The sequence below is a fragment of the Anser anser genome (genome assembly GCF_964211835.1).
Source record: "Anser anser genome assembly, chromosome: 9".
NCBI lineage: Eukaryota > Metazoa > Chordata > Aves > Anseriformes > Anatidae > Anser > Anser anser.
The window spans coordinates 11645221-11659089 of record NC_139729.1 but is presented as its reverse complement, the minus strand read 5'-3'; the positions used below and the strand labels follow the sequence as shown (position 1 = coordinate 11659089).

Genomic DNA, 13869 nt, shown 5'->3' with positions numbered 1-13869 from the left:
TGTGGTGAACCTTTTTTTTATTGTATCCAATAAGAGTGCTTTTTTTCCTTTGCTTTTGACGTGACTTCCAGGAGGCACAGAGTGAAAGAGGTATTTTATTTTTTTTTCCCTCTCCATATTAGTGGGTATTGCTGGGAGCTAAAAAGCTAAATACAATGTTTTTTAGGTTCAGGTTGGAGTACAGTCTGTGTAGTCCTCTACCAATGATGTGCTATGAAAAAATAATGCTGTTTCATGTAATTCCTCTGTACTGCTCAGAAAACCTGTGTTTTAAAGCACAGGAGCTTCTGCCAGGCTGAACCACAACATTTTGAAAGCAGAACTGGACTGATTGTTTAGGAAAGCAATGACTGAGGAGGCTGAAAATCCCCTTGTAAGTGTGGTATGAAGTTTTTACCGCAAGAAAAACTTTGCTTCTAGTATAGTTAAAAAGTTTAATCTAGCCGGCAGCTGGATTAAAGTAATTCCAGCTTTGCGCCTTTTCAGTTTTGAATTTTGAATGTTTTAAACAGTCATGTGTTTAAAGTTTATTGCTTGACAGGTGTCACTGATAGCTCTACTTTCTGACCTTGCACTGAGGCTGATTTATTTATTGGTGCTGCCTGGCTTGTTAAGAAATCCCGTGATCTGGATTTAGTGTAGGATGTGCTCTAGGGGATTGAGAAGGCTGGAATAGCTCTCTGGTGCTGGCTTTCAGCAGAAATAGGTACAGTCATTCCGTTTAGCTAGGAGGAATGGCTTGCACGTAGAAATACACTGTGTAGCAAGCATTTTAGAAGCAAACTCGGTCTCCTATTTCTTAGCCCTATACAACTGGAACATGGCTTCTCCTGGCCCCTTTCTGTGCAGTATTCTAATGGAAGTGTCATCTTTTCTTTAAATGAAACAGTATAGATATATATTTCAGGATAGCGCTCAGCTGACTTCTATAAGCTTGGCACACGCTGTAAGTCCAGGTCTGATGTTAAGCGGAGAAGGACAGATTCTTGTGCTTGTATTGAAAAGCAGAATTTTAGTTGGCTTTTGAACTTGGCTTTCTCAGGTTCTTTTGTTTGTGTTCCTTGCCCCTCTTCCCCGAACCTCCCTGACGAGGTTTGGTTGGTTGGTTGGTTGGCATCTATCTAGATTCCTCCAAGAACAATCTGGCTCCTGCACAGATCAGCAGGGCACCCTGATGGGGATCAGGAGATAGAGTTCAGTTTATTACCTTATTTCTGCTGCTTTGTTTTTAAAGACATACTGCCTTTTCATCTTGGATCTGAACTTGTTAAGACAGTTTTTTTGTAGTAGCTGAGGTCAGTGGAAATGTTATCCTTTTTAGTCACTCTTCTTGGAGAGGGTTAAAACAAATAAGCATGGAAGGAATTATCCTCTTCTGTATTTAAAAAAAAAAAAAAAAAACAAACAACCAAAACAAACAAAACAACAAACCATGTAAGCTGCCTTGAAGGAGAGAAGTGGAAGGAACAAATGCCTGATCTTGGTGGCTGCCAGAACCTATCCCTTACTGCAGCTTGAGCTCCTTCCTCCAGGTCTCAGATCCATCATAAATTCATTGTATTGTCAGCTGTTATTTCTTTTGACTCTTCTGATGTGCTGTAAACAGTCTCTGCTTTGGAAATCGTTTCAGCTGTATAACTTGCAAACTCTGAGCAACGGTTTCCTCCAATTTAACTCATGACTCTTCTTATGTAATTCCACCATGCTTTTCTTTCTCCCTGTCTGCCCAGTTCTGCTTGGAAGTGGGGTACTGGATCTCAGGGCAGCAACTTCCCTGGTGCATTGGAAAGGAATTGCAAGTAAATGCCAATAATCCCTGAACAGCACACTTCTCAAGGGTAAGCCTGGGAAGTAAATTCAGAACTCCAGTAGATACCAAAACCCAGGAGGCAATACTGGTTTAATGGCTGCATGATAAATTTGCCTTCTCCCCATTAGTTTCTCTGTCATCTGCAAAAAGGTTATCAGCGACCTCTTAGGAAATAAATTACTGTGTCAACTCCACTTCTCTTTCCCTGCCCATTTACCTCACAGAAGTACAGCTAACTTTTCTCCCCAAGGTAATCAAATTGGTACAAGTCTGAGCAATTACTTGCAAATTGTGTACAGCTCTCCAATCTCCTTCTTGTGTTTCAGGCCTCTGTGTTCCTAGAAGATTGGTGTGGTTGTGGTTTTTTTTTTTTTTTTTCCTCCAGATATAGCTCTTGGTCTGTCAAAAGACACTGCTGTGGTCTACAAACTTTGTCTTGACAGTGTCCTTAGATCAATGCTGGCTGCAACGCTACCACCTTCTTCCTTGCAGGCCAGCCAGTGTTATTTCAGCAGGAATAGAGTAGCATCATGGACACATGCATCCCTTGACAATCTAATCCTGGAGAGGCTGGTGTGTCAGATTTGAATTCTTGCAGTGCTGGAGTGTGAGCTCTTGATCACGCCTCATGTGGCTGTTCTGTTCATGATTTGCTGTTCTGTTGATGATTTGCTAATTTTACTTCTCTCTTATTTAGGATAATGTAGCCAGTGTTTTTACCTTTGAAAATGGGTAGAGGTCAAGAGAAAAATTAGTTTTTTTCAACTGGCTGGAGAGTATCTAAAGCAGCACTCTTTTTTTTTAATAAATATTAAGAGCTTTAAGCTATTTAAAGATTCTGCATTTTTTATTTTGTGTGAAACTGAAGCTGCTGTGAGTCAGTCGCTGCTTGAGGATCCACCACAGAAGACGATAGAAGAAGCTGAATACTGACTTTTAAGTGTTTGAAAAAGGATGGAAAAGTTTCTCTGCAGGTGGATACATGGTGTATATGCATGCAAGCATAATATGCACACTGTGTGTGGGGAGTATACACACGTGTGTGTCTATGTGTGTATACACACACACGTCCCTGTCTAGTCTCTGAACAGATGCCACTTGGTCCCAGAGTTTTCCTCGGCTGTAGTTGTGGGTGCTGTGTCCAACAGCAGCTGTTCCCAGCCCTTGAACACCCCACCTTCCCTCACTCCCCATTTAGCACTAAGAGGAACAGAAGAGCATTGTGACGCGCACGCTGAGCATCTCGCAGAGGGGCCAAGAGCATGGGGAGAGATGCCTGCAGAGGACAGGATCATACAGGAGGGACTAGGCTGCAGTGGGCTGTTCTGCTCCCACTCCCATGCTGCAGCACAGCCTCTGTGGCATTGGTCTTTCAGCTCTACATCACGGGTTCATGGAGGTGGACCAGATCTCTCTTTTGTTTTCTTTTTTCTCCCCTCCCCCCCCCCCCCCCGCCCTGCCCTCAAGAAGGATTTCAGTATCAGGATGGCACCATGAGCAGGAATCTTAGGGAACCTGTGCTGCACTAGACAGGCTGACTAATATCCCTTTAAATAATCTCCCTTTAAATAGTCTGGAAGTACTCTGGTGAGCTTCTGTTTCAGGAACCATGAGAACAGCCACGGCTACAGTCTGTATAAATAGCCAGATCCATGCTGCTCTGTAGTGAACAACAGTTATTTATTCTAGGACAGTCTTCCTATTTTCTTCATGGCGTTGCATGGAGAGCTGAGATCAAATCTGTGGTAACATTTCTGTACAGTAGCTGTGCTGCTGGCTTTTCATAGGCTGCTGTACTGGAAGTGGTGGTGAGGAGGGAGCAGCTACCCTTTGGAGATGGACTTCTCTCCCCTGTGGCTTTGCATCTGAGCAGCGACGGTGCTGGGGCTGGCTAGGGTCTGTACAGCTGGCTTTAGCTAAAATGGTGCAGTTAGGACCCTCTGATCAGTGCTGTGAGTTTAAAAATTTCATGGGTATTCATAGCATCTGGAAGGTGAAAGCAAGGGATACTTGAATGCTTGCTGCCTACCTGTGGATCTGGATAGAGCATAATGTGATGGTCCTGTCCGAGGAGGACAAACTGCTTATCTGCATTGTTCTAACTCAGTAATCAGCACTGTAAAAGAAATTTGTTAATCAAGTCTATGTTAGGCTGGATAATTCTTAGAAGAAAAAAGATGGAAGAGTGAAAATTGATCTCCAGGTAGATATGTGCTTTCTGCAGCTGCATAAGCAACCTTCAGTTTGTCTCCATCTGGTCCTGAATTATCAAGACAGCCTTCAAAACATGAGGATCTCATACACAGCCAATAGCCACTATAGCACTTTCCTATTTATCTAAATCGTGGAGAATCCTCAACTCTTAAGACAGCATTGCAAGTCTTGCCTCAGCTGAGGTAGGAGGCATTTGAATTTCTTACTCATAGTGTATTGTCATCTTATCCTTGCCATCCTACCCACTCAATGCGTCAGAGATCTAAGGCCTGATTTTTTTTTGAATGTTGTTTTTATTTTATTCCCCATCCCCCCAACATCTTTGCTGAGCTGAGGATATTCAGGCCCTCAGTTTCAGTTTCTGGTGCATCGTGTCAGAGGTCCTTTTTTTTTTTTTTTTTTCCCCTCCCTTTTTCCCCTCCACTCTGCTCAGATGTAATTCCCCTGAGCCAGTGGGTTTTTGCCAGGGCAAATCAGTTATCAGGAGAGGCTTGGTGCAACAGGACAGACAGATAAGTGGATCCAAGGGGAGGAAGAGAGACAATATGCAGACATAGCACAGACCAGGTCCATAGAGGCAGCTTCCCTAGTGTCCCCTCATGATTGCCTTCTTCCCTGATGTTGTTTTTAAGTCACTGTACAGATGACAAGTGTCCTACCTGATGTGTTACTAGCTCCATATTGCTGATTACTTTATTTTCAAGTTCTGTGAGGCCCTTAGGAACATGTTGATGGCCCTGTAAGACCTCATGTCTGCTCCAGGCAAGCAGTGGCCTTTCCAAATGAGAAACCTGCAGGACCCAGTACGTAAGTCTAATTCTCCTGCCTTGGGCCTCTCCTGGCACACTCAGATGTCTTACATCCAGTTGGTTGACACCTTCTAGTTTCACCATTTAGACACCTTTTGAATTGTTCTTTCATCTTGTGAGAGAGGATGTTCTCTTTTTCTTTTCTTCATACTCAGTGCTTACCATCCTCAAATAGGGGCATGGCTGTGGCCATGGATTGCCTCACTGTGTTGTCATTACGGGGTTCAAAGTTCATATTTGGCAAAGCAAAAGTTTTGTGTTGGGTTTTGGAAACACCATCAACAAAGATAGTAATGCTCTTCTGAGGCAAAATACTGAAATGTTTGATTATCAACAGTCTTCTGAATTACAAAGCAACCCCCAAAAAATCCCAGCTTCTGAATTTTATTAAGAAGAAAAAACAAACTACAGACAGCTTTTTAATTAACTGTATTTAGTGTACTTAACTCCAGGAAGATTAACCAGGCTGTTTCTGGGGTAGGTCTGGTCTGCGTGGCCAGCTACTATGCAACATGTGGATTCTCTTTAGAAGAGCACGAGAAAAAGATGAAAGTGAAAGCAGCAGAAGTTGCATTTCAGTGCAGGTCAGGTCCCACTGAGCAGGGAGGGCAGAAAGCAGTGGAATCTGCCCATGTCAAGCTTTGTTGGGCTAAGTGTGGGTTAAAATGCAGTGTATTTTGTCTTCTTTCCTTAGCATGATGGCTTCGTTTCCTGTCCTGAAGCAAGAGACGTTGTTCCGGAACGGTACGTGGAGCTACCGAATTCCAGCCCTGCTCTACCTGCCGCGTTTCAGCATCATCCTGGCATTTGCTGAGGAACGAGAGGATGTGGTGGACGAACATGCCAAGCTGATAGCGATGCGCAGAGGCATGTATGACCCAACCACGCACCATGTTCAGGTACCAGAGTGGGGAGGAAATAGGGAGACTGCCCAGCCATACTGCTACCCTGTCCCAAATGAGTTGAATGGGTCTGCCTTCTCCGCTGTAGCTAAACCGCTTTTACTTCTCCCAGCTGTAGGAAACAAGCCCACCTTTCAGTAATGCACGTGTCTTTATAACTGCTGGGATTCAACCCCATGACTGGGCAGTTGTTGAGGGACTAAAGTGGAGCAGGTACAGTACATTTTCTGGGGATGGCTCTGACCCATCTCTGCAGAAGCAGAGAGAGGGGCGTGGGCAAAAGTCCTGTTGCAATAGTAAAGATGTGGAAAAGTGGCAGAAATGAGCAGTATCACAGGGATGGGGAGGAGTGAATTAGCAATCAGTGACTATTTTTTTAATTCATCTTTTTAGAACTAATTCCTGGTTTAAAAAACAATTGAGAACAGCTAGTCTCCCCACGCAAAAGAGTGTCGTCTGCTTTGTCTGTGCCAGTGAATTGGCTACCTTATTAATCTACCAGTTATTATTAACAGTTATCTTGCTGGGTGGCTGGGGGTGGTGGATACTCTATTTATAATAATTTCTTGCATTTGCAAATGCATTAATGTCTTTTTTTGGGGGGGAAAAAGAAGTCATTTTTCTATTCCAATCCTTCACTGGTGACTGGTTGTCTCAGATTATAGACTCTTAAGAGCTGGAGTCTGCCTAGCAGAAGCAGCCTCTGAGTGCATCTGCAGTGTCGTACCATTCAGGTAACACCTTGTGTAACCCCTGTAATTCAGTTAAGTAGGGCTCAGTTGGTCATAAGCTCAGTAATTTGTGTTCATATGCTAGGGTTTCTTAAAATTGAAATACTAAATATTCCCAAAAAAAGTTAATACTGGTTGAATAGACAAAGGTAAGACATAACCAAAAAGGGTAATCAGCTAGTCAGGGTAGAAAAGCTAATTAGTATAATCTTATTGGAAAACACTGCTTCTTTTACCAAACCAATAACTCTATGTAGGAATAATTTTCTAATTGCAATGTTGGTGTTTGAAATGTGGCTGTATTATATGCTATTCATGTGAAGAAAGGCGGGGCTTGGATGGTTGGCATGCTTGTTCTGCAACCTATTTTCTGTGTGATGTTGGACAACTCGGTCCAAATTTCCGCACCAGGGTGTGTAATGCCACGTGATCAGCTCCAGCAAGGTGTCTCACTGCAGGCTGACATGGATCAAAATGGAGGAGCAGAAGTCTTAATGCAAATGGATTTGTCAGCATCCAGTATACTTCGAAAGGGTTCAGTTATCTACCTCACTTCCTAGGAAGCACTGACGGAGCGAAGGGTCTACAAGCACATTTTAACCACATTTTATATGTCTGTGTCATATGTGTATATATAAATGTTTGTGAGAATTCCTTAAAATTCAGTTACTGTAGTTTTTTTAACAGTGTAGTCAGACACCAGCTGCACGGAGATGCAGAGTTATCAGCTCCTCAGTGAGCTCTAATTTAAAAAGGACATAACCCACCTGTTCAATGAAGCACATGAGCACTGCATTGTCCAAATAAACTTAATTTATTTTAATTTACATTTGATGGTGCTGGTATGTTGTCTGCCTTTTTCTTGCTCTATCTGCAAACTTGCTTCTCCTGTGGTGTTCTCAAACTCTTCTGTAACTTTTATCTGGGTATCCTTGCACTGCAACCTGGATTTACTTGTAACAGTGTGTTTCATTCTTGTCTCCCTTCACACGGCCCTGGCAGTGGAATAGCATGGAGACCATTGTCAGTGCGCAGCTGAAAGATCACCGGTCTATGAATCCCTGTCCTGTTTATGATGAGGTCTCAGGGAAACTGATCCTGTTCTTCATAGCCGTCCCAGGAAAGATCTCTGAGCAGCACCAGCTGAGGACAAAGATCAACCTGGTGCGTCTCTGCTACATCACTAGCATGGACCAAGGACGCACCTGGAGCGCTGTCCAGGATATCACTGAGGGTGCCATTAGCTCCGAGTACAAGAACTGGGCCACTTTTGCAGTGGGGCCAGGCCACGGATTACAGCTGCTCAATGAGGCCCGGAGCCTTGTGATTCCTGCTTATGCCTATCGTATCCTCGACCCTAAGCAACACCCCACCCCTCATGCCTTCTGCTTCATCAGCTCTGACCATGGGGCGACATGGGAGATGGGAAACTTTGTGGGGAAGGAGAGTGCGGTGGAGTGCCAGGTAGCCGAGGTACACACCTGTGGCAGGAGGGTGCTCTACTGCAACGCAAGGAGCAGCAGGGGAGCAAGAATCCAGGCCGTCAGCTACAACCACGGGGTAGACTTTGAGGGAGGCCAACGGGTTGAAATGCTTGTAGAGCCTCCCTCTGGATGTCATGGAAGTGTTACTGCCTTCCCACCTCCCCCTGATGCCAGGTGCCAAGATAGTTGGTTGCTCTATGCTCATCCTACAGACCCAAAGGGTCGAAGAGATTTGGGAATTTACCTCAACAAAAGCCCTTTAAACCCAGCACACTGGACAAAGCCAAGCATCCTCTTCAAGGGCTTGTGTGCTTATTCAGATCTGCAGTACATGGGGGTTGGGCCAGATGGCTCACCCTTGTTCTCCTGCCTTTTTGAATATGGGACCCGTCAACAATGTGAAGAGATAATATTTGTAATATTCACTTTGAAGCAAGCCTTCCCATCTGAGTGCTGAGTCTTGAGCCTTTTCATCGGGATCCATCTGAAAACCACGGTTGCTGGTGCTTCTTTTCATTGTCACTTCTCATCTTTCAGCAAAAGGGTTTTTGTATTCTTTGTGCACCATCGGTTTGCCATTGGCTTGTACCATCTGTAGATTACAAAATCTATTAAACATACTAAAACTAAACATATTTTGGTTTTGTTTTCCCTTGCCTGTTCTCCTGCCTCACCTTTTGCTTTGGCTGCTACCTTAAACATCACATGCTCAAAGCAAGTATGACTTCTGCATGGGGTCTCTCGCCTTAAGGCCTCCAACAGTCTTGCCTAGGGATGTGCATGCTGATGGCTCAGGGACTGCCTGAGATTAGAGGGCAGCAGTGTTATGTTGAGCTGTATTTAGTAAATTGTGGGGGAAGTACTGGAAAGGACACTGCCTTACTGCCTGTATCTGCTGTTATTTTCAGAAAGCTGTTTTGGCCCTGATTAGGTGTACTTCTTGTAGTCAGTGTAGTACTTGCTAGCAACTCTACCTTTCAGGGCTAGCTGTCTTATGATTTCAGAAAGGCCATGGGATACTATCGTCTTGAAATATTCCCAGCCCACTTCTGTTCTGGATTTGGGGTTGCTGTGTTGAGTTCTCAGGCTACTCAGAGACTTCTGTCTAAGTTCACCTTCTCCTTACTTCCCATGTTCTTGCTTTATTTGCCCTTTTGCTGATACTGCACTAAGTAGCTGCAGTTTCTCATGTGTAAGAAAACCACAGCCTCGTGTGCTCCAGTTGTTCCTTTTCCATGGGCAGGGAGAGCGGGACCCGTGCAGGACCCCCCAGCCCCATGTTTGGGGACAGGGCAAGTGGCAGAAATTGCATTTTGTGTGTACTACAACTGCAGGATCAGGACATGTCTGCAGGGGGAGCTCCAATTTATAGTCAGGCGGGGAAATACTTGCTGGTCTGTCTAACACAGGTGCTTAGCTCTGATCCAACTGCTCTTATCTCTGACAACCCAATGCCTTGCAAGCATGGCTGTTATTATTACAGAGTATTACTGGCATATGGGGCAGTGTGTCAAACAAATAACATTGCCTCACTTCCAGAAAATTGCAAAGGCATAAATGCTGGAGGAGAAGGACCTGACCAAGCCCAGAGCAGCATGAGAGTGCTCAAGCTGGAAGTCTTTTCAGAGTAAACATTTTTCAGCAGGTTTTGGAAAGAAACAGCCCCCAGTTTTGGTGAGAGATGGGCTCTTCTGAGGCTATTGTGTGAAGTTTATACTGTGAGTAGACAAGAGGACTGACCAGGAATGAGCAGGCACCAAGGACAACACATAAGGGCACAAGGAGTCAGAAAAGCTTTACCCGTGCCTCTGGAAAAATTCTTTACAAACGAGTCTGTGCTTGTTTTCTGCATGCTGTATTCTCTGTGTGTGCACGTGTGGAACGGCTCCAAGGAAAGTATGTTTGTTTGCTCTATTGTTGAAGAAAAATACCTGCTTTTCAGAGTGTTCTCAGCATGCACCCCCTTTGGGGAGCTCTAGAACGTCATGTAGGATCCTTTGCACTGTCACTGCTCAGGTCTTTGAGTCTCTGCTTCCTCAGTGTTTGCCTCCCTACCCCCTACACACACCCTTGCTCTTTATTGCTTATAGCTTTTAGGGAAAGTGCGAGAAGGGCTTCTGATTTTTCTCATTCATCTAGGTTTGTTTCAGGGTACCTGGAGGCTGCAAGCTCCAAGGGAGCGAAGAGATCTCATGGCCTTCACAAATACACCTGTAATTCGCTGAGCCTTCCTCAAGCAGCAGGTCAGTAATGTGCTGGGTCACAGCCTCAAAGGGCACAGCGGCTGAGCAAACCAGTACTTTGTGGGTATTGCTCATGTGGCCTTTAGATGTAGGCCAGAGTCTAAATGTACTTCTGTGGCCAAATAGCTTGTTTTGGGTGCCCACCATGCAACTTGAATGATGCCACGAGCAGTATTTACCCACTGGCTGTGGACAGGCTGGTGAGTTTGCAGCCAGCTGATCCAATACTAACTGGACATCGGTAGCAAACCCAGTTCAGGTAAAGCACTTATTGCACTGTTATTCCAGAGCTTGGAATAACACCCTAACATGGGAAAAATAATGTTTGCTTTGTCCGTAGACTATAATTTCTGATTATCCAACAACAAAATGTGTCCAAGTTCTTTGTCTGTGGCCTCACTCTCTCAAGTAAGTTTAAGTGAGATACTGCTGCTGTGGTTATCTAATAGCTACTATTGGGTCTGGGTTGCATTTGTCTGACTGATACCCATTGTTCTTTTGTTTTACAAGGGGAGATCTTCCATGATACTTTGTCCCAATTTGGGATGACAGTATAGACTATCTGAAGCACATCCTATTTCTTGTGGAAACCTAGTGCTGTACTGGCTACTCCTGTAGTATCACTATGTGCCCTGTATCTCCATGCAGTCTGATCCCGGCAGTCCCCCTCTCTGGCAAACGCTTTAGCTCCTCTCCTCTTCTCTAATCTCTTCCTTCTCAGATCTGCTCACAGGCCTTCTCCAACACAGGCATGCATGGAAAGAAAATGAATGGTATAAATATCTGCTGCAGAACAGCCTCTTGAGTCTGTGGGGGACAAGAAGTTACCACTGTCCTTTGGGAGTCAGGCTGCAGGTAGCTCAGAATATGCACACACGTGCACTGACCACACAAGGATCAGTCTTTCTCCAGCGCTGCAGAGATCAGATGTAAGTGCCGTGAGAAGTACATCAGACGCCATTTCCTCTTCAGGCAGTGCTGCAGATGAGCCTTTAGGGAACATAGAGAGGCTTATGCTAGGGGTTTAGGATTCACCTTTTGAGCAGCTGGAGCTGTACTGTGCTTTTCTTTAGGACCAAGAAATACATGCAGAAACCAACCTGCACTTTTTACGGCCACAGTCATCGCATGCATTTGGATCCCATCCCCTTATTCACGTCTACAAATTGAGAAGTTGTGTGTGGCTGGACAGGAGTGCACACATTTGAAGGAAGCAGCAGCAGCTCCCTAACAGCTGAAGTCATTGGAAGGATGGATAGAAATGAGGTGTTAACTGTGCAGCTAATCAGTCTTTCAGCTGTCTGACCAGGGCTTGTACTTCTTTGCTAACTTGCAGTAGATCAGAACCTCTGCAAATGCAGTTTCATTCCAGGAATACTCATCCAGTGCAGCACCTCTGTCCACTATGTGTCATCATACAGGTCCATTGCATGGAGAGCACGGTGAGGCCAAGCAGTGGTTTGACATTCAGAGCCATTCTACTTCCTGCTGCAGCCATGCTCCAGAGAAGCTGCTGTCTCAGACACCCCAAAGAGCTGGTATGGGTGAGGCCAGCAGCACACTAGTGGCAAGGCAGGACTGTCAAAGGCGGTACATAGTCCCCTTGCAATATGCAGACACTATTCTCAGTAGGGAGAACAGGGTTTGCAGCCACTCTGTAGCTTACAGGAGCCCACAGCTATTGTCCATGCTTCATGCTATTCAGCATCTGACTCTGTTTACGTACCTGAATCCATGGTAGACTGGCTCCTAAAGCTCCAACTGGGTCTGGGTGAAGATGAAGGGCAGATCCAGCTAAGCTAATTTTGGTCTGTAGACAGTGCTTGCTCAGCGTGGACAGGAAGCCCTGCACGTTGCAGTTCTGCCCATTTAGCAGGGTTGCACAGTTCTGAATTGCTGTTGCCCACAGTTTAATCCCAACAGCTGAGATTAAGCTGGACACTGTGGAGTAAATGTGTGGATAGCTGACAGCGCCAGGAAGGCAGATAGGGGTGGATGCTGGCCTGTACTGACTCAGTCTCCCTTCCCATACCCACCAGTTCTGGTCTCTCCCAGTTTGGTCTAGGCTGCTGTCTCCTGCCTTGCCATCCATGCTGTGGAAGGGAACAGCACTCCAGTACATGCTGTGTGATCCGTAGCCACAGTACTCCTGGCTCTGGGAGTCGAGGGTCGCATAGGGTTAGCAGTGCCTGTGCCTTGCCTGGGGGCTCCCTCTCCACGCGGAGTCCCAGCAGAGTCCCAGCTTGGCTGCTGCTTCTGATTACAGTTCAGATGTGAATGTGCAGAAGTACTGACTTCAAAGGTAGAGTAGCTGGAGGTACAGGAGAGGCAACCAAAGTTGCTGTGCAAGCACTGCTCCTGCAGCAATGTCCGTACTTGCTGCAAGTGTGCCCTTGTCGCTCTGCCTTGGAGATGCAGTGCTGAGCATGCCACACAGAGCCCAGACAAGGGGCAGATGTACAGCCAAAGAAAAGGGAAGTGAAAGCCCCAGTTCCCCCTGTCTGACGCGGGTTGCCAAAAATTACTTTGCTCCATCCCATCTTTGGGGATTTAGAGTAGGAAAGACCTTTGAATCCATCTCACAGTAGCTGACAGGGAGCTTTGGTCACTAATTCCCAGAACAAATCAGCCTTTAAGCCTGCTTCTGTGCATGGAAACATACAGGGATAATTATTTTAAAAAATATTTTTTTATATATATATATATATATAGTGGTTATTTCAAGTCCCCTCCTGACACCTACCTAGATGTGAGGACCAGACAATGCGGGAATGGGGCAGTCAGTGTGAAGGGATCCGAATGCACAGTTTGTTTTCAGTCAGTCTAGGATTTATTTGTTCCCCATGGAGACCTGTAGTGGGTAGGACTGACAGACAGGAAAAAGATGGAAACCCAGAGGATCTGGCAAGAGATCAGAAATGGGAAGGCAGGCCACCAAAGCCTGCAGGACTGAGTCAGCGGGAGGGCAGAAGGGATCCCCAGCTGGGACTTTTTGATACAGAATATTAGGACTTGAAGGGGAAGGGAAAGTCAGGGAATGTGGGCTTGCTCGTCACTTCAGTTGCAGCATGAGGAGAGAGCAGGGGCTGCAGGAACATGTCACGCTCACTCTCTGAGCTGTTTGAGTTGAGGAAGTTGTCCGCGGCTGAGTTTCCTTTCCCTCTCTGTACTATTGAAACAGGAAGCTGGTGAGCTGAAGCTGCCTGATCGTTACGCACAGACACAGAGGCAGCTCTGGCAGCTCCTGTATTGGCATTCAGGTTTCCTTCAGCTGCAGCAATGGATCAGTGCTGGTACCACGGCAATATCACTCGCTCCAGAGCTGAAGACCTGCTCTCCAAAGTAGGCAAGGATGGCAGCTTCCTTGTGCGGGCCAGTGAGTCAATTGCTTCGGCGTATGCACTCTGCGTGCTGTAAGTACGGCTTTCGACCTCGCGCTTCACGCGGACACTTTTGTCCCTGCTCGTGCAGGGTGTTATCCCCTTCGTCCTCTCTGGTAGAGGCAAACAGCCTCTGTACCAACTAGGAAGGTGCAGCCCACATCAGAGCATGGCTGGTTTCCCTGTTCTGGGCCATAGGATAGGATAGGATGGATAGGGAGCAAGACCAGGCTGAACAAACCCATGTTCTTTTACTGTTGTACTGTTCACGCCACTCTTCTCCCCAATTTGACAGG

The 13869-nt window shown here is 45.8% G+C and overlaps 2 protein-coding genes across 18 annotated transcripts in view; both read left to right on the top strand.

Moving 5' to 3' along the window:
- NEU2 (neuraminidase 2) overlaps window positions 1–8581 on the top strand; it is a 38400-nt gene extending 29819 nt beyond the window's left edge. For 11 of the 16 annotated variants that reach the window (XM_083849216.1, XM_083849207.1, XM_083849215.1 and 8 more), the window contains 2 exons: window positions 5528–5732; window positions 7469–8581. In XM_083849216.1, coding sequence (XP_083705342.1) covers window positions 5528–5732; window positions 7469–8407 — 1144 coding nt within the window. In that variant the 3' untranslated portion in view covers window positions 8408–8581. Of the gene's footprint in view, window positions 1–71; window positions 91–2749; window positions 2785–5283; window positions 5418–5527; window positions 5733–7468 lie in introns of those variants that run through there. The other 5 variants (XM_083849210.1, XM_083849211.1, XM_083849209.1 and 2 more) reach the window with 3 other exon arrangements.
- Window positions 8582–13195: 4614 nt separating this feature from the next.
- Window positions 13196–13869, top strand: part of INPP5D (inositol polyphosphate-5-phosphatase D) — a 52874-nt gene continuing 52200 nt past the window's right edge. For both annotated transcript variants that reach the window (XM_083849393.1, XM_083849392.1), the window contains exon 1: window positions 13196–13606. In XM_083849393.1, coding sequence (XP_083705519.1) covers window positions 13473–13606 — 134 coding nt within the window. In that variant the 5' untranslated portion in view covers window positions 13196–13472. The remainder of the gene's footprint in view (window positions 13607–13869) is intronic.